This window comes from Acanthaster planci, linkage group LG11 (assembly GCF_054643075.1).
Source record: "Acanthaster planci isolate LZ-2023a linkage group LG11, COTS_SCS, whole genome shotgun sequence".
NCBI classification, from domain to species: Eukaryota; Metazoa; Echinodermata; class Asteroidea; order Valvatida; family Acanthasteridae; genus Acanthaster; species Acanthaster planci.
In genome coordinates, this window is record NC_141787.1 from 12,917,705 (window position 1) to 12,943,362 (window position 25,658).

The 25,658-nt window shown below is 44.0% G+C and overlaps 1 protein-coding gene across 5 annotated transcripts; it reads left to right on the forward strand.

The window, feature by feature from the left end:
* Window positions 1–13: 13 nt before the first annotated feature.
* Window positions 14–25,560, forward strand: ccdc18 (coiled-coil domain containing 18). Of its 5 annotated transcripts, none has more exons than XM_087143307.1 (29): window positions 14–128; window positions 2,722–2,853; window positions 5,575–5,776; window positions 6,272–6,442; window positions 6,872–6,981; window positions 7,655–7,783; window positions 7,964–8,060; window positions 8,375–8,496; window positions 9,290–9,542; window positions 10,093–10,331; window positions 11,112–11,257; window positions 11,850–12,070; window positions 12,579–12,719; window positions 13,202–13,312; window positions 13,731–13,865; window positions 14,369–14,563; window positions 15,100–15,267; window positions 15,608–15,750; window positions 16,450–16,613; window positions 17,363–17,576; window positions 17,958–18,057; window positions 18,629–18,745; window positions 19,371–19,514; window positions 20,139–20,291; window positions 21,405–21,593; window positions 22,376–22,588; window positions 23,201–24,020; window positions 24,189–24,294; window positions 24,524–25,560. In XM_087143307.1, exons 2-29 carry the CDS (start codon window positions 2,732–2,734, stop codon window positions 24,657–24,659), a joined length of 5,061 nt encoding a protein of 1,686 aa, XP_086999433.1. In that variant the 5' UTR covers window positions 14–128; window positions 2,722–2,731; the 3' UTR covers window positions 24,660–25,560. The 5 variants fall into 5 exon arrangements, with proteins under 5 accessions (XP_086999433.1, XP_086999434.1, XP_086999435.1 ...); XM_087143308.1 differs by lacking the exon at window positions 14–128 and adding an exon at window positions 2,168–2,285; XM_087143309.1 differs by lacking the exon at window positions 14–128 and adding an exon at window positions 2,562–2,580.
* Window positions 25,561–25,658: the final 98 nt, after the last annotated feature.

Here is a 25,658-nt window from a genome sequence, read left to right on the forward strand (position 1 = left end):
AAAATTTTGAGCTATTTGATCATTCAAAATGGCGGATACACTCAAAAAGTGGAAAGTTTGCAGACGACATAATATGGTTCGAAGCTAGCTAGCTAAATGAATTTCTATCACCAAGCTTTAAAAAAAAAGTAAGTAAAGTGTAGTACCGGCTGTTCATATTTTTCCTAAGGACCGCAGGGTGCTTATCCATATTATCAGAGACTATTATTTGAATTCATGCAAAATCATTTCGCTTTGAAAATGATGCAAATGAACGTGTCGTGAAGTAACAACATGCTTCATATTTACATCATATAAAAGAAATGGCACTATACAATGATGTCATTATATTTCTTGTGGAATTCAAGCAACATTTGCGAACAGCCTGAAAAGCCACATCACTGCATCAGCCTATTGGATACATGCAGGGTTATGTCATGCTTGTGATGCATGATCAATGTCAGTTTGGTGCATTGCATTCGTTAATTCCATTATGGCTTTATTTTTCTTCTCCCAATTTTTGGTTCATAAAAGTCACATGAATTTTCATGACCACGATGACCAGGAAAACAGTTTCATGTCTGGCCATGTCGATACTGAGTGTCTGCACTTCTTGTTTTTGTAAAATTTGCTAATTAAAACCCTCCTTCTGTTTTAACCATCAAAAACAGTCAAAAATGCCTTCCACTTGATTTCCCCCAGTACATAGACATATACAGTGTATGGGAAATTTGACTGATTTTGACTGATATGACAACTGTGTCAAGAATGTGTCTTAGCATAGGAGGGTTTTAAACACACAGCTGACATGTTGCAATTGTTATAACTAGTGCCAGATGCATGACCACTTTGACCAAGATTAAAAATTAAAAATTTGTATAATATGTCCAGTTCCCTTTGGCGTCAAGTCATCCATGCATGTCAAAGTACTGGGCTAGAATAAACAGACCAATTTATCATTGCAAGCTCCAGGCAATGGGCTTCTATTGTTACAACTGATGTTGATGGGAGCTACTAGAAAATTGCATCATTTAGCTATTCAAAGCCTGGACTGCCAAAGATATATAAGAACTCAAATTATGGAGCTATTAAACACAAGGAATTAGAACGAAGCCCCTACAGATGGTAATGCGATTAACTGGTCGGGTCGGCTCCACAGGTAAGGCGCTGTTACCCGCCCCAGTGTTCAAGACCCTTAGACATTCTTTGTACACAGTGATCGCCACCGCCAGTTAGCTGGTAACCCACATACTCCCTGTGTTTCGCTGCGGCATGCTGGAGTAAATAAATGGTGGAAATGACGCACGAAGAAGATGCGTAGTCCTCAGGAGCCAGCGAGTGATCCCCGCAGATGCGCTCAAAAATTCTGAATCGGCAGTGGTCATTTGGCAAAACGCCGGATGATTTTAGAGTCAAAGGCGGTTCCAGCGGTAGAGAACAAATACCCAAAATATGAACTTCGATATTTATATCATAAGTCACAATCCTAGTGGTTCCTACGATTAAAAGAAGGTGGAAACATGCTGCAGAAATGCATTTGACAACGTGGTGAGGTTTCATACTGAGACAGTTGTGAAAAATGACAGAATGGACTACCCATCTCCCATTGTTTTTGTGTGTTTTTTATTTTACTCTGGACCAGCTACATTCTTTCAGTTTTCTTGTGCGTATTTTTGGAGAATTTGTATTAGTTAGTAGTTCTGTTTACTGCTAAGAGAGACATTTTGGGGATGTAAAGACGTAACCAGACTTTTATTGTCATTGGAATATCAGAACAATCACTAAAATTATGGAAATTTAAGTCTCCGATGACGGTGGTTTCCATCTCAAGGCGGCCATGTTGAACATGCGGAAGTGTTACGGACACGCATGCGCGGTACCTACAATGCATCTGCAAGCATTCCTTATAGCCCGCAAGCGGCGCATAATTTGTTTTGTCCTTGCAGCACGTGCAGTGCTGGCGGTGGTCATCATTGACCCTTTTGATCTCTGTACGTGTTTACTCCTGTGTACAATAGCTCCATGCTCAAATGCAGACACTAATTTTCAATAATGGGGAAAAGCCATTTACGTGATTAATAATTTGTGTGTCTGAATAATATAAATTCTCTTCTGAATGAGCTCTATGCATTTGTAAACTTTTCATATGGAGTCCTGCCTCACTGTATTATACAGAATTCTAAAAGAAAAAAAATTGAGGTGTTATCGTTGGGATAATCAGGAAGTGAGCCAGGTGCTGCAAAGTGGCATCACACAAGCTGATTGACACCAACTCAATCCACATGTGAATGAGACAACACCTGCTGGTAACATCAGTACAATGTATCCATGGCTATGAGTACAAATTATGCTTACTTGTCATTGATGCAACACTTGCTGTTGGGAAGCCTTCCAAAAAATGCACCTTGCACTTTAAGAAACATTCATCTTCAGTTCAGGGTACTTCTTATGGAAAAAATTGTGTGCTTTTTAAAAATTTCTCTCTGTAAGCCTCTCTGACTTTCGTGTTTCAGCTACTCCCAGAGCCTTTTAAGGTTAACAGCGAGACATTTTTGAGGCATTCGCATTTGGTAAACTGCCATATGGATGATATCGTGGAAGGTGCGATACTTTTATTCCATGCTTGGTCGTTTTTGTTTTCTCCCTTCAGCTACATTATTCTGCAAAGGTTTGAACACCTTTAACTTTGATGGGTATTTTTGACAACCCTTAGACAGCCTTGGTTTTTTTGTTTTACTTCAGATGACTGAGCATGACGTCTGAGTCGGATACAGACGGTGACTTGCTACTCAAGAACGTCAGCAACATCAGGAAGAGACTTCTGCACACGGAGCGAAGCCTCCAGATGCTGCAGACACCTCGAGATGACACCAGGTACCCACTCAGCAGTCTGTTCTTGATATCACAATTTGTCCCCCTCATTCTATCCGGAGGCAAGAGGCAAAGTGGTTAGGGTTTGTAAGTTGAGAACAATTAAGCAGGGGTTCGAATCCAGCTGCTGGTCGCATGTTACGACCCCGGGTGAGTCACTTTATTCCATGCCTCTCTCCACACAGGAGTAGAAATGGGTACCCGGGAGGCCAGAGATAACTTTGTGTTTTTGCAGTTTACACCTGAAATGATGGCATTGATTTTAGGAATGTTTGTGGGCCCAGTGAGCAGGGGTAGTAAATGATGTGGCTTTTTGAGTGTGGAGGATGCATGTACGCGTGCCTTATAATTATCCATTATTATTGTTGTTTGGTAGTGTTACATTTTTCACTCCATGTACACTGTTCTCCAACCTATAGAAATAGCTTGGCAGCCAACCACGTTTTGCTTGTCTTGTACCATGTTTATATAACTAGTCACTAAGTTGTAAGATCTTGCCACCAAGTTAAAACTTCTGGGTGCTACATCACATTTACATTCTGGAAAATTGCTTTTAGCACAATATAAACTTGATATTAGAAGAAACTGTCTATATATGCTTCCAATTCCAAAGATGTCAAGAACGGAACTTGACTTTAGACAAGGTATTTTTCTGAACCGTGACTGCCCCCTCTCCCATTGCAATATATATTTATATATATATATATATCCTCACCAAAATTTACAAGTTTTAATGCCGTGTGAACGCCTATACAGTACATGTAAGAGCCCCATATCCAGGGTGTAATAGCGTCAGGTTGTACATGCATGATCAACATGTACAATATACTCGGTGCAATTTTCAAGCTTAATCTAAACTTATGTAGTTTTGTGTTTTCGAAAAAATTGCATTATTCAGTGAAGGGTTTATTTTCAAAGCATGAAATTTTTCACAAATTTGAAATATTGCAATTACACTATAAATGTTTACAAATTTTTGAGAAAACCAACAGGAAAAGTCACTTTTTAGATATCAAATACTCTATGACTCAAATTATCCCACAGATCGGAATGCCTTTGATTCAAGGTGCTGATCATTGATTTTCTTTAGTGTCATTATGAATTTAATTTCCTTGGACGGAAAGGCCCAGTGTGGTTTCATGAATGGAGTCCTTTGTTACGTGGATACTCAACCATTCACAAAGGAAGTTGGATTTGCCTATTTAGCATGCATGCAGCAGGTGTCCATTTCATCTCATTATCATATTTTGAAGAATAGCCAAATCATCTCTCAGTCTTTGTGGTTTACATGGTTTAGTCTGAAATTTACTTTTTGTCTAATATGATAATAATAATTGAATGAATATAATAAAATACAGTAACTATAATGATTGAAATGCGTTTGCCGTGGATTTCAATATGTTTGAATTGGTATACTCTGTATTTCAAGGAATTAATGAATTATTACCTTTTTTATCGTTATCATTGTTACTGATCAATTAAGAATTTTTTGTGGAAACTGCCAAACTCAAATTGCTTACAATTTATAAAATAAACGTAAACTTTCTCCCCAACCCCACGGGTTGTGTTGAAAACCACATTGACATTTGGAAGACAAACATAATATACCTGCTAATGAAACTGAATAAGAATGTTATACCTGGCAAAGTTTGACCTACATGTGTAAAAAGCATAAACCAGTTTGATGTAAAGGTAAATATTTTCACAGTGTGATTTGATAAATTGTTAACTTTATTAAAAGAGTGATAAATGAGCATACAGGTTTGTTCCATAGCTGGGTAGCAAACAGTAGAAAAAGAAAAATAATCCTCTGCGCTATCAATGAGTTCTGTCAACACAAGTTACAATAGCCCAGTAGAAAGATGACCCTGGCGAAACGTGAGTACCACCTCCCATTGGTGAAGCGTATTTGCATTTCCCAACTCAAAAGCTATCGAATGCCTGTTAAGTGTTCTCCCGGTGGTGGACGTGTGTATTCAAGTGGAGTTCAGCGTGGGTAAACAAGAGGGACTCCTTTAGAAATTGGACAGTTGTTATGGTATCGTTGGAAAGCGTGTTGGATGTCGTTTGAGGAAAAGCTATGTATATGTAGCACACTCAGCTTGTTAATGGTGACTCTGTGACTTTTATATCATCGGTTGCATTCAGGTCGACAACTATGAGTATCGTAATGCAATTTGGATCTGTAAAGGTATGAAATGGAATATTTGTTAATTGCTTGTGATTAGTAAGTTAACTAAATTGTACATGTACATGTAGTTCTCCAGGTTGTGCAGGTAAAGCGGAGATACGGTTATTTTGCAAGTGCAGAATGTACAGTGGTAATCTTGTACGTTTTATCAGCACTACAACTTCGCTGAGGCAGTTTTGCCATCAGCACTGTGTCCCTAGTCTTTGATTTGGTATTCCTCCAAATGCTACTGCGGCCAATTGTGTCATAGAAGTGCTTTCAACCAAAGGATGACTACTCTTCCCCACAAACGGTGTAATCACTGGATTGGTTGATTGCTTTGATCCTAGCATTGTAAAAGTTTTGTGGTGCTTGTTACATTTGTATTGATCTGTAGGAATCTCATGCAGCAAAGCACAACTGGACAGTGTTTACATCACCAAGCCCTGTATGAAAAACAGCATTGAGGAGAACATCATGCATCGGCCTCGCTCTTCGCTCTACAGCTTTATTTATTTTCCTGCTTTGATCTTTTGACGCTTGACTCTGCACAGGTACGCAGCATCTTCTGACGGTGATTCGCTGGCAGACGAAACCCTGCAACCTCTTACCTTGGACGACCTCAGCGAAGACTATCTGGACATCAGGTCCTCAGACAGAAGGATCAGATTCCCTTACAGCTTCCACCGTGACGCTGTGGCCATGCAGGGGGCACACAGCACGCAGACTCCCGGCCCAGAGCAGCAGCTCAAAATGGTAGTTTTTTTTTTTCAGCATAACACAGGACTATTTGAGCTGAAATATACTTTGAAAAGTGTTATCACACCTGGGTTTTGATGCATTGCCTTTTGAGGGGAGAGAAATTGCACGTCGTCTAACAAAATGTGTTCATTCAGCCACATATTTTCTTTTAAAAAGCAGATTGATGTTTTGATAAAAGAGCTTATAAAAGAAAAAGCACTTATAAAGACTTACAAAGAAAAAATTTACAAATTTCTGCTGTCACAGTTACATTTGTCCAGTTTTCCAGAGAAACACTTAATCATGACAAAATGCATCAGATAATTACAAACCAGCACTGTGAACATTCACAGAGTGCAGTAAAAAAATAGTCAAATTTGCCCATTTTGAAATTCTCCTAAATGAACTTTGACATTGTTTTCCTTTAATGTCATGTTTTGTGAGTGAAGACACAAATTCTCCTATGCTTACTACACACAAATATATGATATTCAAACTTCATGCTACCAGAACGGGTCTGTGCAGGGTTCAGTGCCGTCTACCCACGACTTTGAAAACGAGTCGCTGAGAAAGAAGCTGCAAGCGCTGAGAGATGAAAACTCTGAGCTAGTCTCTAGTAACCACCAGTTACTCAACAAGTTGGAGAGTACTGAGTATGAGCTACGCTCAACCAAAACCCAGGTAAAATTAGGCTTTGGTTTTCGTTACGTCAATTTCACATCGATCTCACTGAGAATAATGACTTTGGCCATCAGTAGCCCTGTACACTATTTGACCCCCGAGGATTTTGTTGTCTGTTATGTTAAGAGCTTTCAAACTCTACTAAGAGGTTTTGAACAATTTTATAGGATTATGAAGCACTGAGCCCAGCTAGAATTGCTTGTCATGAGGTCCTTAATGCTCCTTGAAAGTTCAGTGCAAAAAAAAAAGTTATTCGTGTCTCCCCAGTGACCTGTGTTTTTGTTAACAAGTATCAAATTTGTATACCAAAAAGGCTTGAAAACTTTCTGCAGTTACTTGGAAGCGATAAGTGAAAATTGTAAAGGATCCCCGTATCGTTTGTTCTTGTCAACATCAACGGTTAATGTAAATGTTGACACGTGTCCACAGCTGCAAGCTGTTAGCCATGAATTGGAATCTACCAAGGGGGAAGTGCCTTCACTGCGGGACAGAGTTGCAAAGTTGGAGTCAAGCATCCGACTAGACGACGAGGCACTCAGGTACCCCATAATCCTATGTCTTCATTGTTAACCCTGTCCACCGGGCAGTAACCTTGGCTAAAACTGGGCTGTAACATCATATCCTGCCCCAGAGATATTGTAGGCTATATGGCCGTATGTTCAGTTCATGTGAGATCAGAAGTCAAAATGTGTGTGGAAATTATATAGAGTATATTTGGTGAATGGCATTAATTGAACTCTGCGAATGTAAGTGGCTTGTATGGAAGTAAGGCTCGTGGCATTGCTATTGGAACAAGATGCCAACATTTTAACTGCAGTTAGAGGACGTTATATACTGGAAGTGGTGCCATTGAAGCTTTCCATGGATGCAGATCACATACATGCGTACGTGTTTACTGCTTCCTCAATCATTGTGGTGTATACTTGCCAAAATAGCGGCACAGTTTGTGCAACAGGTGTGGTAGGCACTTTAGTGTGATGCAGCCTCAGCACTGCGGTATACGTACAGGTGCTTGGTTAGTCAGTAGTATGTAATAGGCATCGGTCAGCATGTAATAGGTATTGGAAGTGTTCTTGTTTATCATTAAAACTTCTGCATTCGAAGTGATTCAGGCAGTGTAAAATAGCCGTTCCTGTGTGCTGATTTTTGGAGCCAATCTCTACACGCCATGCGAAACTGTAGAATCTTAAACATATGCTCTCATTTGGTAAGGTCTGCTGATCAGAAGCTTGTGGAATATGAGCGCGAACTCCAAGAGAAGGACTCTCTCATCAGACAAGGTCGAGAGGAGACCAAGACAGTCAGGTCAGAGTTGACTTTTGAGATGCAGCAGAGAAGAAGGTAAGGGGGAGGAAATCCACTCATCATGCAGAATTTGAATACCAGATTGCCAGTTGGCCAGTTACAGCAGAACCGCTCCCATTATTGATAACAATTTCTACAACTAAGAGGTGATCTTTGTGGGGTTTCCAGTCTTCAAACCTGTCTTATATCCTGTCTCCCTGTCACCAATTATTATAGGGCTGAAAATCAGCGAGATGAGGCCATGAAGAATCTGGAAGACCTCAGCGACCAACTGAATGAGTATAGGAACAAGACCAAGGAGAAATTTAAAAAGGTAGTTAACATTACTGGATGGACATTTAGTAACAATTGCTTTCTTTTTCTCTTTCTTTTCTTTTTTTGGTGGGAGGGTATGATATATTTGCTTTTGTTTATTCATTTTTGTCTCAATGACCTCCAACAGTCTTGGTTTTCAAGTTGCTGCAGTTAAAGAAAAAAAAGTCAAAAGTCCTTTGTGTAGAAATGTGCTCCATGATTTAATGAACCCTTTATGATCAGATCCTCAAACAAGACCGATTTCCCCAAATTTAGTCAACAGTAAAGGATTTTAGATCTTGTGGTTTCTTTTTATCTTGAATGTGTGGATAGTACCAAAGCACGGAGGACCATCTCAGAGACAGTCTGCTGCACTGTGACAAGGAGCGTGAAGAGCTCTTGGAGAAGGCCACAGCCCTGGAGGAAGAGCTACAAGATTCCAGGGAAAACTTCAGGTAGAATGGCAGAAATTTCTGAGTTGTGTGAACATTTTGGCCACACATACTCCAAGGGATTGGGAGAAATGGCCATGCCAAAGTCTGTCCAGTTTTAACCCTTGTCCCCTCAAAAATAGGTTTTGAAATCAATTTCTGTCCGTAGTCATACTGGTAAAAACCCACTCAGTAACCCCTATCACCTTAGCACCTGAAACTCAATCCTAACCTCCCTGGGTAAGCTAGTACGGATGCAAGTGATTGAAATTGCCTTTTGCTTTATTTTTCTCCATTGACTTAGTAGCAGCTTACAGGGAGTTTAGGGTGACAAACTCCGCTGAAGAATTGAAGAGTTATGTCCAAAATTTCATTTTTGGACCTTTAAGAATCCCACCCTCTGGAAATTAACACAGCAAAAAATAAAGTTTTATTCACCCATTCTAATAATAATAATAATAATATGAATTATTTAAAAATGCTTTCCATGTCAACGACATCACAAAGCGCTGTACACTATATACCATTAAAAAATTTAAAAAGAAAGACATTTTCTTACAATATCATAAACAAGCTAAAAGCTGATACATAAGAAATACAAATCAGACTCCCATTTTTTCAATCATAAAAGACTTTCACATTTATTTAAAAAATTCTATATTTTCATTCTGTAGTATTTCATAATTGTGGAAAAATTTAATCTGTTTTTCAAATGGATACACGCATGTCCTGCAGTTTGAAGATAAAATGTTCAATGTTAGAAGTCTTACATGATTGAAAAAAAATGGGAGTCTAATTTGGTCAATTTATTGTCAAGGGTTTTGAGGGAGGAGTCGGCGCGGGACTTGGAAGCGTCCAGCCAGGACCTGCAGTCCACCATCTCCGGCCTGCGACATCAGCTGGACCAGCTGAGGGGGGAGCTGGACATTAAGGGCAGGGAGAATGCGGAGCTGACAGAGCTGACGCAGCGGCAGAACGAGCGGCTCGCGGACTGCCAGCGGGACATTGAGGCCAGCCACAGCGAGCTGAAGCGGCTGGAAGAGATGGCACGGAAGCTGCAGGCCCAGATGGTAAGTCCAAGAAATGGGACTGCGCTGTCAACGAGGGAGTTAGTGTCATTCATTAACCAGTGAAGTACCTGTTCCCACCAAAGGAGCATCCATTGCTTGGAAAATTATGCCCTCTCTTTGTTCCGCTCAGGGCAAATAAGATTCTTATTTCCTGCTTCTTGCACACTTTACAGTTGTGGCATTTTACATGCCGATATTTCCAGTGGCATCATTACAGTGCGAAATCCGCTGGTTTTACTGTTGCCCCACAAATGTCTGCAACATATACAGCAGTGCTGCAGTCGAGTCCATCACAAGTCCCTTCATCAAGTCCCTGTAAGTCCATCACAAGTCATTCAGTCTTAAACCAAGTCATAAGCTACTCAAATGAGCTGTGACAGAAGCATTCCTCTGTCATTGTTCAACCTGTTACTTGTGACTGGTTTTGTGAAAGGACTTGTAAAAGGACTCATGAAAGGACTTGTGATGAACTCGACTACAGCACTAATATACAGTGATCTAAATAAATAACACATTGTCAACACATATTACTGTCTTGTTCCTGTGTCAGAGAAGCTCTGGAGATTCATCGCTCACCCTCAATAATGGCTACGACGTACCCCGCCCGGTACGTACCAGCAGCCCTAACTCAGACCCAGGCCAGGGGACACATCCGGGTCAGTGGAATAACAGCCCGGCGCCTAGCGCCCTCTCAGCCGACCAGGCCCACAACACCACCTGGAGCGACGACGTGGATTCGGGGGGAATTGTCGGTGCTGGAAGCAACAGGGCTCTGATAGCACAGCTCAAGTACGGATATGGCTGTGTCCAAATTGCTTGGCTGCGGCTTGACATAACGCAGGAGTCTGTGAGAAATGCATGAAAGCTGCTAGCTTGGGGTTTCCACAGGCAGCTGTGTTATATGCAGCCGCAGTTTGAAGGACACACTTTCATTTGTCATGTCAGTGGTATCTGCACTCAGCTGGAGTGCTCTTATGAGTCAGGCTATATAGTTTAAACGGCACTTTCAGCAAGGAGTTTACTTAGGACGGCTGCAGTGAATAAAAATACAACTAGACATAATCCATGTGTTGTGATAGTTTATCTTGCTCTTAGGGGATGCCGCCTGACAATGAAAGGTATTTAACATGTGCAACTAGAAACCAGAATATTGTCAGTCATGGCAGGAGAAAGCTGTCGGTATGACATGAGTGCTCTACAATATTGTCTCTTTCCTGTCCAAATGGAAAGTTTTATTCTGAGAGATGAGTTGTGATTTCAGGGTTCACGTCCCGGCATGTTCAAACCCACGTGTTACAAGAAAACTGTGGTCCTGTCAGCATTAGTACGCATATTATCCAAAGTGGTGATCAACTGAACCAGCTCAGCATGGTTCCAATCACGATGCACAAAGCCTGTCGACCCAATGCGCATTTGGAAAGGGTCGACAGATTTCGCGCGTTGTGATTGGCCAATGAGTTGCAAACTCTTGGAGGTGCACTATTGGGAATCGCCCATGTTGAAATTAGCCACCTTGGCCGCACTGATTAATAATAATGTTAATTAGATTCCAATTGCTCTTGCACTTAGGATGAAGTTAGCCATGAAAGAAGCAGAGAACCAGCGACTGCAGGCGGCTCGGCAGCGCGACTCCGCAGGCGTTTCCTTGGCGAGCAGCGGCACAATGGACGGACTGCGCTCAGAACTCACTGCCCTGGTGGAGAAGAACAAAATTGGTGAGTGTACCCTTGAAAACAGCACTGCAAGTCCTTTATTCGCAATCGATCACTTGGAATGAGTAATCAACAGAAAAAATGTGCCATTTCAGAAAAGGAAGGTTCATTCAGTGCATTGTATCTTGTGGCTGTTATTTTCTGTCGTAACGTCCTAATTGTTTAGCTGTTTTGTTATTTTTATTATTGTTATCTCTGTTATCATCATTCCCATTTTCATCCGCGATATTTTGATCGCAATTGTTCCTAAAAGAACATTGGAATATTGAAAAAGAGATGTCAGAAATATTGACTACAGCAGGGTTTGAACCTAGGACCTCCAGAACACTGTGCCAGTGCATTCCAAATTGGCAAAGGTCTCAATATCTGGGTGCTGGCTAGAGGTCATAAACCCGAGTACAATGAAAAAAAAATTGCCGAAAAAACTGGGATTTGAACCCTTGCAACCTCAAGAATGCTGCACCATTGCTCCTTCCCAAGGTATCAGTATCTCTGCTCATGAGAGGCAGAAAAAGTGCCCAGATAACGTCAGATCGAACCCGATGCCATCCTACTCCTCATTGCAGTCTTTACTTTGCTCTTGCCATCTCATCAGGCGACCGCAAGGCCCAGGAATTGAGGGGCATCATCAACCGTCTCGAGGAGGAGCGGACGAGGCACGCCGGCCGGCTGGCGCAGCTGCAGGAGCGGCTGACGGAGCAGGAGGCCCACAGCACAGCCGTGGAGTCTCAGCTGGACCACTACAACGCCCAGCTGAAGATACTGCAGGACGGGATCACCCAGAAGGAGAAGCAGGTCTCCACGCTGGAGGCCGAGGTGGGCGGAATCTCCCTCAGTAGACTAGTTTGGCACCAAGATCAGATGCTATAATTGCAGTGGGCTCCACACCTGTGGGCAGGCTGTACCTCTGTGCATTGTACTCCACTGATAGGGTCTAGCAACTTCCCAAAATGTTCTTTTGCATCCATCCAGTTAAACAATGTGCATACGAGCACAGTGCCTCTGCAGTTACAGTGCCTTCTTGCATTATCCCTAACCCTGCTCAATCCTTCACCTGTTGGAGGACTGAGGAGTGTTAGGGTTAAGCCCCTAACAGTCTACATGCAAATAAGGTCTGTACACTAAAAGGATAGTTTTACAGCGCTGCAGCAAATGGCCGGCTAACTCAAAGGGCTTCAGTAAGCAGAATTGGAAGCCATTTACCACACTTGGGAACAGTTAATATAGGAAGGTTGAGTACCTGTTTGACCAGCAGGGTGCTGTGAATTGCCAACATGCATGCATGCGTATCAAAGGTTGTTGTGTGTCTCTACCTTAAATTCAGCTCGGGAAGAAGAACGGCCTCGTGGCCCACTTGGAGGAGCATCTCTCTGAGAAGACGGCCTCCATTGAGGAATGCACGTCCAAACTAACTGAGCTGGAACAGCTACTCGAGAAGAAGATGTCCGAGCTACGGGAGCTCCAGGTGAGCCTAGCCCCTTAAAGCTCAAAGCGTGTCTCCAAATGTTGACATCTCAGAAACCCTTCATTTGACTGTGTATTCAATCTGTCGGCACCAGTGAGAATGCTTGCAGGGAGCCAGAGTCCATCACTGTCACTTGTCATCAAATCGAAAGTCAATAGCCTGTTGAAGTGAACTGTTTTCAACAGAACGGTTTGGTCATTCTTTGGCCGCTTTGGGTTCACGACTCTGGCGGCTCATCGTCAAACTGGCCAGATCATGTAGCTTTCTTTTTCAGTCACAAAGGGTACGGTTCTTGGACTTGCCTCGAAGAAAAAATCCTCCAAAGGCACGAGTCACAAACAAAAGATGGTGATGCAGTCTCAAACTCGCCAAGGTTCTGAACTGCCGTGGAGGTCTCTATTTAGGGTCATCCATTTGACTTGGGATTTGTCTAATGTTCAACTTAAGTACGGCACCAATCACATTGCATGTATTCCTTGTAGACCCACTTGGAACGGAAGACAGAGGAGGCAGAGCAGACCGGCGAGACACTGACCAAGGTCAAGGAGCTACACGCGCAGCAGTGTGAAGAGATGCTGCAGCAGATAGAATCTGTAAGCACGGCATCATTAGTCCAAATACCACGATGAATAAATCCTTGACATCTGTTTAATGCTCACTGCAAGTCTCTATGGTGCTGCCCTCATCGTAAATATTACAGCTGCAGTATAAAAGATTGCCAAGGAGTTGAGCATTTACAAACCACTGAAGGCCACGGTCACCATGTTGGCACAGCTCTTGGCTCATTTATTTTTGAAACACTGACAAAGTTTCCAGGGAATCGACTTCTTTCTTTCATTCTGTGCCATTAGCTTACCTCAGGCTAGCCAATCTTTGCTTCAGCATCTGTTCAGTGAGAAAGACTTTTCCGAGAAGATTTGAGGAAAGCTATATTTAGTTCCAGAGGGTTAGTTTTTCTGGATCTTCCTCCAAATTAAATCTTTGAATTTTTTTCATACTGGACTTTTCTAGCTCCTGGAAAGCAAAGAGACACTATCCACCCAGCTTGAAAACACGAACCTGTCCATTGACGAAGCCCAAGGTGAACTGACAACGCAACGGACACACAGCAAACAGCTCAAAGAGGAATTGGACAAGACCAGAAGGGTATGTGTTCTGTGGACTTTGTATTTCAGTGAATGCCTTTTGATTTTAAAAAGCAAATTGAACCAAGTAATAGGCACCTTGTCCATGGAGTTGGTGCCTTACTTAAAGAAGCGAAACAAGACAATCACGTGTGGACTCTCCAGCATCATTTTTGCCGCATGGCTTCATATACTCAGGCATGACCCTCTCATGCAAAGTTGCGACATATTTTTACCCATTCAGTTGAAAATACAAAATGGCCACCAACACTCCACATCATTCACATGCTCAATGCTGTTTATGCTCTCCGTGTGATCAAATAGCTCTTGGGAGTTATACACTTGGCACAATTTCTGCAGCTAAGTCCCTTTCTCCAAGGAGAGACAGAGGCAGCGCAGAGCTTTGAAGTTAGTCAGTTGTAATCCTCAAAAGATAAATTTCATACCTCTAATTTGTCTTAATTTTGGGGGTTTGAAGGCATTCATAATAACGCAAGGCATTCCATTTGTTTGTCCCCCTATAAGGAACTTGAAGACAAGACCAGAGAGCACAGCGAGGCCACGCATTCCTTGCAGCTCCAGGTCAAGGATGATGCCTACCGCATCTCACAGCTGGAGGCTGCGCTTGTGGTCTGCAAAGAGGAGCTGACCGGCTACATAGACAGACTGGACGACATGAGGGACAGACATGACAAGGAGCTGCAGACCAAGAAGAGTGAGGTACAGGAGGCAGAGACAAATAGGGTGGGGGGACAGGCAGAGAGACGCGGGCATACAGACAGACTGGACGATGGCTGTTATGGTAAACTACTGACCGCAAGAGGGGTGTGCGTTGAGACCGTAACAAATAGGGTCACGGATAGTAAGAAAGACAGGGCAATGAAAACAGACCTTAGGATAATAAGCCATAAACCAAGATGAGCACTAGGTGTTTAGACACTGTGACAAATGGGGTGAGGAAGGAGAGAAAAGAGCAGGTGATATAGACTTGTAATGATCAGAGTCTCCAAATTAAGTTGAATTAATGCAACAGTCGTGTAGCTTCATAAACCCTGGCACAGTTCATTCTTATGTCCTTGAGCAGTCTGCTTTACTGCAATAACATCCGTATGCTCCAAGCAATCTGGTACCTCTGAGGGCTTAACTTAGTATGCAGTAGGTGAATGAGATGTCGGCTGATAAGGTTAAGTATAATTGTTGAGCACTTAATAACGCTGTGTAGATGCTAACTGGCACTTGATACTTTGCCCAAGCAGATAAGGAAGCTGGAGAAGCAGTTAGAGCAGGCCAGGGACCAGCAGGCGCAGAGTGCCGAGCAGGTCTCGGAGCTGGAGCGGGCCCTGGAGGAACGGCAGCAAATGCTGCTGCAGAGCACAGCGCGCCTGGCTGAGCTAGAGGACAAGGAAGGGCAGTTGGAACACCAGGTGAGTCCCTAAACCCAGGAAACTTGGGCTTAGGAAAATACAGCTGGTTACCAACCAAAACGTCATGCAATGTACTTAGGGTGTGACTTGATCCCAGCTGCTTTTTGCTGAACATGTAAAGTTCTTAAGTAGCATTTTCTGTTTAGAAACCCAAGAAATTGGGCTCTGCTGCAATTTTATTGAAACTTTTTGAGCAATCTTCATGTCATATCAGGAAGTTGAATTGAAATGTCTGGGCCGTAACTAACAACCTAGGTGAAGACAACAAGTAGGACCTTACATAAAAATCGAAACTTAACATGCCATTCAAGTATGTCATTTTTGATGTGTCTTTTGACAGGTGTCCCATCTGGAGAAAGGTTTAAACCATGTGACTGTCGCGGCCGAGAAGGATGCAGCCCTGATTGAGAAGAAGCTACACCAAGCCTGCATGGACCTGGAGGATCGGACCAGTCAGCTGACTGAAGCAACCCAGGCTCTCAGGTAGTTGGGAAAAGAGAACCCGTGAGCCTAGACTCTACCCCAGTCCTAAATATGGCACTAGATGAGAGACTGGTCAGCCAATCAAGGAGCAACTAAGGAGCCTTTGGCCTCTCTGAATCCACTTATTCTAAATGTTTATATGCATCCGTGTACGCATGCTGTGACACATCTATTCTTAGTTCTGGTCCCTGCCAATTTGATTGTAAGGAGTGAAAATTGTCACATACAGAGGATCTGAGATGCTGTGAGGTTCTAGAAAACTTCCGAGCATCCTTCTTTGTTTGATCATGGTCAAGTTGACTAAATTGGAGGGAGGTACAATCATCTCTACATGGATTTATCACAAATGTAAGAAATATTGCTTACCGTTACTCTCTGAGGTTGACATGCCCACTTCAATTTAAGACTCCACGGTATACCACATTTACAATCTATTTTAGTGTGACAATATCATTATTGCTGTAATCTCATATATGAAGTTTTGACTTCACAACCATGACCCAGTATTTAAATTCCTTCTGATTTTAATTTGCCCTTTTTGGCATTAAATATTCAAGTAGTTTTGTACAGTCTTGCACAGTTCTAAATGTTCATGTTTATGATTTCCTTGTTGTATACTAGAGTAGCTACTGTACATCAGACTTATATAATTTGATATTTTATTCAGTCCTTTGCATTCCTTTCCATCTCCGGCGCCAGTCAAACCCAGGCCGACCTGGCTGAGGCTGACACTCGCTCAGCCGACCTGGAGCTGCAGCTGAGCCAGACCAAGAAGGACTGCGACAACCATGCATCCAAGGCAACTCAGCTGGAGGTGGAACTGAGAGAGGCCAAGCTGCAGCTGGAGAACATGACGGCCAAAGGTCAGGATGAAGCTGAGTGTTCCGAGAGTACGGCGGTCGAGGGAGGGTCTTGAGGCTTGGAATGCTCAGGGAGTGTTTCATTAGGATAGACCCTGTCGTAGTTGGGAACGCATGCTGTATCACCCAACAGATTGTCTGAAGAATCTGCACGCTCCCATGGCCGTGGAAAAAGGTCCCAGAGTTGTGTGCGTCTTATTTAGTGGAATAACCATCTTGCAAATTTGGTTTTGCATTCACCAGGACTGTTACATTCTCACGTCGTGACTTTACAAAGGGTTTGTTGTCCTAGTTGCTCAGTGAATTTGTAGTTTGATTTGTAATCATTTGATTCTGGATTTCGGCTACTGTCAGAATCCTTCTGGTCAATACATCCAATGAATTGAGATTTCTTGGGTAAATGTTGAGTCCTACTCACCGAGAAAGTGAATGTGAACATGAATGAAATGAATTCAGGATGAATTGCGGAACTGAACAGGAGCTGAACAAATTTTCAGCAGGAGCGTATGCTGTGAAGTTACAAATCTGTGCTTGCCTTTACCTTCACTGAGATTACGATATAATAAAGCAGCTCTTGGTCAGCACAACAGTGTCTGAATCAGTTAGCTATGGCTGGAAAGAAAACATGCACACATGTGGAAGCTACCAGCTCGTAGCCACAGCCATGCCCCACAGAGTGTGTGGGTGCTTGCCACATAATTTCAATAACACATATCTTTGAATTGGTTGGGTTATTTTTTCGTGAACTTCAGTGTCTGACCTGGAGGGGGCCCTAGAGACCACCAGGCAGGAGAACCAGGCCCACCGGGAGCAGTCGCTGGAGCTGGACGGGGAGCTGAACCGGGCCCAGCTGGAGGTGCAAACAGCCACCAAGCAGCTGTCAGAGCTGCAGCGAGTGCTGCAGCGCAGCCGGGCTGAAGCCAAGCAGAAGCAGCAGAGGATGCAGGAGCTCACCGATGAGCTGAGGTTAGTACCGTATTACCGTTAAAACTACACAAGTACCGCACGACAAGTACTTGCCAATTATAACCGTTACTTTAAAGTGCCTGCTGAGCTTGGTCAAGGCCAAGCAAAGCAGCTTTGGATGCAGGAACTCACCAATGAGCTGAGGTAAGCATCATGTTATTGTTAAGTACTACACTAGCACTAAACAATGATTACAGGTACTTTCGTAAGTACTTCAAACAGGTGAATGCTGCAGTGCAACTCGGCCAAGGTCAAACAGAAGCAGCACTTGATGCAGGAACTCACTGACAACCTCAGGTGTAATAGCATGTTGTTATAGTCGAGTACTTCCCTAGTACTTCAGGAGTACTTCACATTTTTCAAAATCATCCATCTTGCCAGGCGGAGTCAGAACGAGGCCAGGAACCGTGAGCAGGACATGGCAGAGATGGACGAGGCGCTGAAGAGCAGCCAGCGAGAATTGCAGCAGAGAGCCACCCAGGTAGGCTGGGTCAGTCAGTCTGGTCAGTGTTAGTTTACAGTGTATAAACATAGCCATCTCGAGTGCTGTCGCAAGCACTTTCACCAACCATAAATAGACAGTGACAAGGAACGTCTTTGTTGCATTTTCATCAACAAGTCTCCCTCACGTGATATCCTTCCGTCAAATTTTTGTGACGTGCATTGGCTGTGCCCATATTTCAAGGATATTTGGATGTATATGTGCTCGATGGCATTGAACACGTAGCTGCAATTTCCTACGAAGATGGTGTCCGATGACAAAGATCTATACCTTGTGGTCCTCATTAGAGGTGGGGTACTTATAAAAACTTAAGAAGCAATGTTAAGTACTTGTCAAGTGCTTGTGAAGTAGTTGACCACAGCTTCGATGGATAGTGGCCTTACATCATCATTCTGACATTATTCAGGAATTGCTTCTTCTCATTAAAGCATTCAGGAAAATATATTTCACTCGTTGTGCATTGGTAGTCATGCCTCTTGGGAAATCGTCTTGTGTCAACCAGCTTGATTGTTTCTTAGTGGTACAGTTATTCATTTTAATTTTGTTTTAGGTGAGCCAGCTGGACACAGTGGTTAAGGAACACCGCAGTGAAGCCGACCAGAAAATCCTGCAGCTGGAGAACAGCCTCAGCAAGAGCCAGTATGAACTGAAACAGTGCTCCAGAAAGGTACAGGCCCCTTGCAGTTGGTACTCAGCAAAAATTACTTTAACATAGCAAGGAACTGTTGAAAAGCATGAAGCATATTCCCTATACTGAGGAAGGCTGGCAAACTAGTCTCCTCTCAAGCACCGAAACACTGAGGTTGAGTAGAGAGTTTAATGTTTTATACTAAAAATGATATTTGAGCATGGGTTGATTGAAGTTAGATTGAGCGTAAAGCCTGTATTTTGCATTTTCAACATACGCTGCCTTTGGCTGATGTGGAATATTCATTTTCTCGTGACGGTCAAAAATTGATACAAGAATTCCAAAGCAGATAGGGGCGTGAAGAAGTTGCAAAGCCTGTGAAGCATTCCTTGGGACAAATTTACAGCAGCTCTCCTCCGTTTCTTAAAAAAAAAATTTATTGCACCCTAGTTATCTAGTTTCTGAAGGTAGCATTCATCCTACACATCTCGAGTTCCAAAGATTGTCACCTTAAATGGCCCCTAGTCCCTCAATAGACTTGACACTACTATTGGTATGCATCAAGAAGGAATAGCAATGGAAGAACTGAAGTAAAATTTGGCACATGGCTTCAGCGACATTTGTACGTGTGTACGCCTAGCACGGTTGTTGAATCTCATGTTAGATTGGCGAGTTGGACGACAGATGCGGCGAGCAGCAGGAAACGCTCAAAGAGCGAGCCCTGCAGGTGCAGCAACTGGAGCAACTTGTGAGCAGACAGAAGAACGAGATCGGCCACAAGGCTGCGGAAATCACACAGCTACAAAAGGTAGGTTTGAGGACAGCCGAAGCGAAAGGGCTGAGGTTTTATAAAGATTCTGAGGTGCTAGAAGATAGCACCAACCACTTCACACCTCAGGATGTGTCAATATAACCTATCTGTGGAGGCTTAAAATGACGAAGCATTAGGTGAGTCTACAGCGAAAGACATTTATTCATGTTTGAATCCTCCATTGGTTTTGTACATACACATTTAACCATTCAGGAAGTCTGTTGAGGTGGATCATGTGTTGAACTTGGAACTTGACTGTTGAACACGGCTCGTTAGTTTAGCATACTAAGAAATTATGGTAATAATTAATTTTGTACAAATAGTGGTCAAATGACTCTCAAGAGTCAATGTTTGTTGTGATTCGCTGCATTTTAAAAGTACACCACTATATGATTCCTTTTTCAAAAGTTGGGATATCGAGTAAAAGTGACACTCTGCAAGTGCCCCTAGAGGTTAGAGTTCATATTACTACATACAAGACTTTAAGGTCAGTAGTTTGCAATTGTTGTCTTGAGATCTAATTAACGTGCTACTTTGCACCTTGCAGAGGGTTGAAATCTATTGTCAATTGAACATAGTTCTGTTGGGATTGAAATAAATTTGTTTCTCTCCAACTTGCAGAGGATTGAAGAGCTGAGCCAGCAGTGCAGCAGCCACAGGGAGGAGGAGTTGGCCCAGGGCCAACAGCTGCGACTGACCCGGGAGCAGATGCAGCGACACCACCTAGAGCTGGCCGAGGCCCGGCGACAACTGGCGCAGGTCCAGCGGGAGAAGGTAAGGGCTAGGTGAGGGAGATTTAAGCCCCATCCGATGCAGGCTTAGGTCGTCGTTCAGGGTCTTCTTATGCACTCGTTATGTAAGGAGACCTGGAACTAGCTCTAGACCTGGAACCAGCTCTAGACCTGGAACCAGCTCTAGACCTGTAACTAGCTTTAGACCTGGAACCAGCTCTAGACCTGGAACTAACCCTAGACCTGGAACTAGCTCTAGACCTGGAACTAGCTCTAGACCTGGAACCAGCTCTAGACCTGGAACTAGCTCTAGACCTGGAACTAGCTCTAGACCTGGAACCAGCTCTAGACCTGGAACTAGCCCTAGACCTGGAACTAGCTCTAGACCTTGAACTAGCTCTAGACCTGGAACTAGCTCTAGACCTGGAACTAGCTCTAGACCTGGAACCAGCTCTAGACCTGGAACTAGCTCTAGACCTGGAACTAGCTCTAGACCTGGAACTAGCTCTAGACCTGGAACTAGCTCTAGACCTGGAACCAGCTCTAGACCTGGAACTAGCTCTAGACCTGGAACTAGCTCTAGACCTGGAACTAGCTCTAGACAGTGGATTCTGATTAAGCTGTGGCTAGGACTGCTAAAGTGGCACTACAGGGACACCGGCGTCTTCTCTTGCTCTACCCATCTGTCAAGAACTGTAGTAGCTGAGAGTTTTCTCTCAATGCAGAAATATGCTGCGTCTGACTGAAATTCCAAGCTTGCATTTGCCATTAAACATTTGTGTGCATTCAACTGAAAATTGTTTAAGTGTAGTATGCACCATTTGTGCAGTGTTTTAATTGGACACTGAACCAGTGGGCATAAAATATGGTGCCACAATTGTGCTACAATTGAGTTACTGGTTGTCCAGGCAGACATTTATGCACCTGCCGTTGAAAACTGGTTTTGTGCGTGACGAAAATGCTTTGACTTTAACACACGGGGCATATTTTAAATGGCTTCGGCTTAGCTTGTTTGCCAGACAAAGCAAGGCTAAAGCCTGAAGCCACCCATTTTGAAAACCTGGACCTCATGATTAGTTCGCACTGCGCCCTCCACAGTGCCCGCTTAGAGCTGATAGACCCTTAGCCATTTTCTGATTATTTTTCTCCCATCAAGGACCAGCTGGCCCGAGACTATGAGGATGCTGTCCAGCTCTGCCAAACCAAGGACGAGGACCACGCCCGGCTGGCTGAGGAGCACGGCGCCATTATGGCACGGGAGGCAGAGACGGAGGTCCACTTTGGGGCAGAGCTGGAGCGCATCAGGGACCTCCAGCTGCAGGAGATGCAGGAGAAAGAACGCGAGGTATGTTACTGACAGAAATTGGCTTTCCATAAATGAGATTGAGCCGATCTTTGTTACTCACAGATGGAAGGTTGACTGGCTTAACCACTTCCTGCCGGGAACTCCGGAATCAGAGACGTATGGTGTATATGTGTGGCCGGGGTCTCTGAACTCGGACAAAGGAAACAGGGCCCTGTAACAAAAGACCGTACTCCGAATAAAAGACCAGGCTGCTTAGAGTAGTGCCTAAAGATTACTTCGTGCGGCTATAAACGACCGTTAAATGAAATTATGAATTTTTGAAGGATTTTGAAAACGGAAAAAATGATAGTCATGCCGGCCCAACATCATCAACATTGAAAAATGCCCCAGCATGAAGTGGTTAAAATATTATCTTGAGTCCCGAGTCTTTTATCCAATTCTTTACTGAAGTTTCAAGAGCAAATAAAGTCACTAAACGCCTCAGTGACGATACTGAGTGTAGTGTTGTATATGTGGCCAATTTATGACAGCCAAGGAAGAACACTTTGACTTGTGTTCACCAGTCACAGGTATAAGTTGTACAACAAAGTTTTGTATCCATTTTTAACTGAATGTGCACAATACAAACCTTTATGCTTGTCAGATGAAAGAGATACACCAGAACATGTGGGCTCAGTGGAAATGGATGGTGGTTATAGTCTGCACTTTTTAGAGTACTCTCTGGCTTTATAAAAAACATTTGATCAAGACTAGGTGGAAAACAGAAGGGAAGAAATGACCAAAAATATTGATTTTACCGATGTTCCTTCTTTTTTTGGTAGTTGGCGCATCTGCAGGAGAGCCACGCGGCGCTGCTGGCCTCCAAGAACCAGCTGGAGGCCAGCCACCGTTTAGAGATTAGCCGGCTTAAGGACGCAGAGGCCAGGGGCAGGCAGGAGGCAGAGTCCCTCCGGGAGAAGGTCACCGGGCTGGAGAACGAGCTGCAGGCAAGGAAGGAGGTGATCCAGGCCGCCAACGAGGCCATCGTCATCAAGGTGGGCAGTTTCTCAGCAGAATGCGCACAAGCCTTATATTGGGATTGTGCATTTGAGATCTGGGATTTTATTTGAAGGATTTGTGGTCTTTGGATGTATTGTCATGGTTGCACAGGTTTGGAGAAAAGATCTTAAGTGTGTTGGAGTGTGGATGTTTTCCATGGGGATTATAGATTTTTAGGATCTGGGCAGTGGCTCTTGGTTGTGGAGCTTTGAGAATGTGGATTTTAGTATGTTGATAGTGGTATGTGGCGTTTTGTGAATGATAGACTCCAGGTTGCTGGTTTAGGAGCACCTGAACTCACCCAAGTTAATCCTGGCAGCCACCAAGTACCTGAGTTCTCGATTGCTGTTCTGCTCAGGAGACTTTGAGTTTGTTCAGTGTCTTTGATGGACAACAATGTGCCTCAGAAAAATCATGACAGGAATCATTTTGAGAATGTGATATGCCATCCCCAATTCAAATGATGGTTGCCTGAATTAAGAAAGTTAAAAGAAGTAGCAAGCTTCCACGTTGACATTTGATCCGTTTTGTAGCATTGTGGTGTGATGGTCTGTTACATTAACATACAGTTTCCTAGAGTCTGAAATTTGCTTTGATTTCCCATTCAGGAAGCGGAGGTAGCCCGTTTGAATGCCCGCATATCAGGCTACGAGAGGGCCACCTTTGGCACCCAGTTCACAACTCACGAGCCCCCCAACCACTCCTCCTCAGCCACCCCTAGCAGGGGTATTGCCCCGTACCTCATACCTCCTCTAGTGGCCCCCTCATCCCCACTGTTCAAGTCCCAGAGAATCGTGCTACGCCGAAGTGCCTCAGATCACAACCTGCCGTCGTCCGGGATCGGGGTGGACGCCGGCCTTCGCAACAGCTTCCGAGACATGCACCTGCAAACTGGCAGTCCGCACCGTGGGAACCACTCCCGACACTTGACAGACACCGGCTACCACTCGCTGGGGCTGTACGGAAGTCGGGACGTGCAGGAGCCGATGGTGGGGTACGAGCTGCGAGATGTCCACTCTCGCAACAGGGTCATGAAGGAGCCGGCCTCCCTGGGGCACTTCTCTGATACTGACAGTGCCGAGGATGCCGAAAACCTGGAAACCTTGCAAGGGATGTTGGCATTCGTGAACCGTCACATCGCCAGTCAACAGCAGCAAGATTCCGCCGCCCACAGTCACTCCCCCAACCCTAACCTATCCAGTCTCACGGAGCATGGGCACTCTCTGATTGGCTTGACTCAAGAGGACTCGGAGCTGGCACTAAGTCTGTCCGAGATTCAGGACGTTGGAGGGGAACGCTGGGGGAGCCCAAGTAAGGGGAGGGGCGGATCCAGGACTTCTGCAGGGAGTAGGGGAGTCTCCCCATCATCCAAATCACCAGATAGAGGGAGGACCCAGGGCCACAAACCAAAGATCATGAAATCAACCAGTAAGAACATACCAGAGAGTAACAACTATTTACGCAGTATTATGACATATGCATATCCACCAACATGCGACTTCTGAACCTGTAAAATTACCCCTGCTCATCATGCTTTCTTAATGAATCCAAGTGATTGTAGTCCATTTGCAATCAACATTTCAATTTCATTCACAGACGGTTCTCCAAAGATACTGCCTCTCAAGAAGCGTTTAGCCACACAGCGGGCCAAGCTCGTCAGCGGCAAGCCTTCCAAGGAGACACCGCTCAAACCGGAAGACTGGTATAAACAAAAATTTCATTGGGGTAGAGGAGATTAATTGGGTTGCACACAGCATGGGGTGGACGTTGACCCTTGATTGTTTGCATGCCAGTGCAGGCATCGTCAGAAATTGAATAGGTGTTGCAGTGAGAGATATTGACCTTCAGATTCATAATAGATGCCGTGTCACATTGTTGAACCTCCACAGGAGTTTTACATTTTACCGGATTTGTGCTTTCATGTTTACCAGCATGGCCGACCTGCAGGACAGGCTGCGGGCCAACGATGAGAGGCGTCGCCGCATCGACGACCAGCTGTACAACATGAGGGACCACGCCCGCAAGATCACCAATCGCATCCTGGGCAAGGACCCGGACGACGGATGAAGAACCAAAAAAAACAGAGAAGGGAGGGGGGACCTTGCCTGGGCCGGCTCTGCATTTGAAGGGCATCCTCTAGCAGAAGACGACCAAGAGGACAGTTAAAGGAACTTTCTTAAGGGAATGTCTGTGGTCTTATTGGTTGCTGTGTGCATAAAGGGCGCCCTCTATCATTGGAAAGGATTATTCAGAGGACAGGTCATAAAAAAATTTCCCAGGAGTGCGATGAGGTCAAGATCATTTTGCAGTCATGCATCTGTGCTGAGTTGCAGACCTCTGATGGACACAACACCCAGTGTGGTTTTTGTACGCATTCTGCAGAAAATAAAAATCTGTTAAAAGAAACTGCGCGAGTGATCCGTGATGCCCGTGAGCTTTCAGCAATATGTAAAGGGCTTTTTCTCAGACCTCCTTTGGTCACACAGCGCCACCAATAGCTCTCAGCCAGGGGGCCGTTTTCCAAATCAAAACTCAACAGTGATTCAATTTAAAATTATCTTTTGCCTTGAACAAGTGACAATAGAGGGCAGCCCACAGTGTATTCAGTAGCCGTAGCTTCAAGAGTTTTGAATTATAGCATTTTCAGAATAGCAATACATGTACATCAGTATTTGAAGAGAAATGCCTTAACTAGCCTTACTGAGTGCCATCCTTTTTGTACAGTTTTGTGTCATTGGTACATTTGTATTTAATAAGACTGAAACATTCCTAGTGAAGATGCCCCCCAAGTTATCTGTGCCTTGTTTTACCGCGAGAGACATTCAATGCTGCCTAATTCACCATGGAAACTGTGATGCACTTTATGGAAGTGATTACCTACGAGCAATAACAAAACGTGAGAATTGTTGAAGTATATTACCAATTTCAGTAGTTGTATTTATGAATAAATGTGCCGGTCATTACACAATGTGTCGTTGTGGTCTGCAGTCCAGAGTTCATCCCTACAGTGGATTTGGCCTGGTTGGGCTGGGAGAATTGTGACCCACTGCTCCAAAACCAGGCTGA

Excerpts from the sequence above, each read along its gene's own strand:
- ccdc18 (XM_087143307.1), top strand. The coding sequence starts at position 2,732 with ATGACGTCTGAGTCGGATACAGACGGTGACTTGCTACTCAAGAACGTC. Across the intron at positions 10,332-11,111 it reads GCTCTGATAGCACAGCTCAA|GATGAAGTTAGCCATGAAAG; the intron begins GTACGGATATGG and ends TCTTGCACTTAG. Across the intron at positions 14,564-15,099 it reads TGCAGACCAAGAAGAGTGAG|ATAAGGAAGCTGGAGAAGCA; the intron begins GTACAGGAGGCA and ends TTGCCCAAGCAG.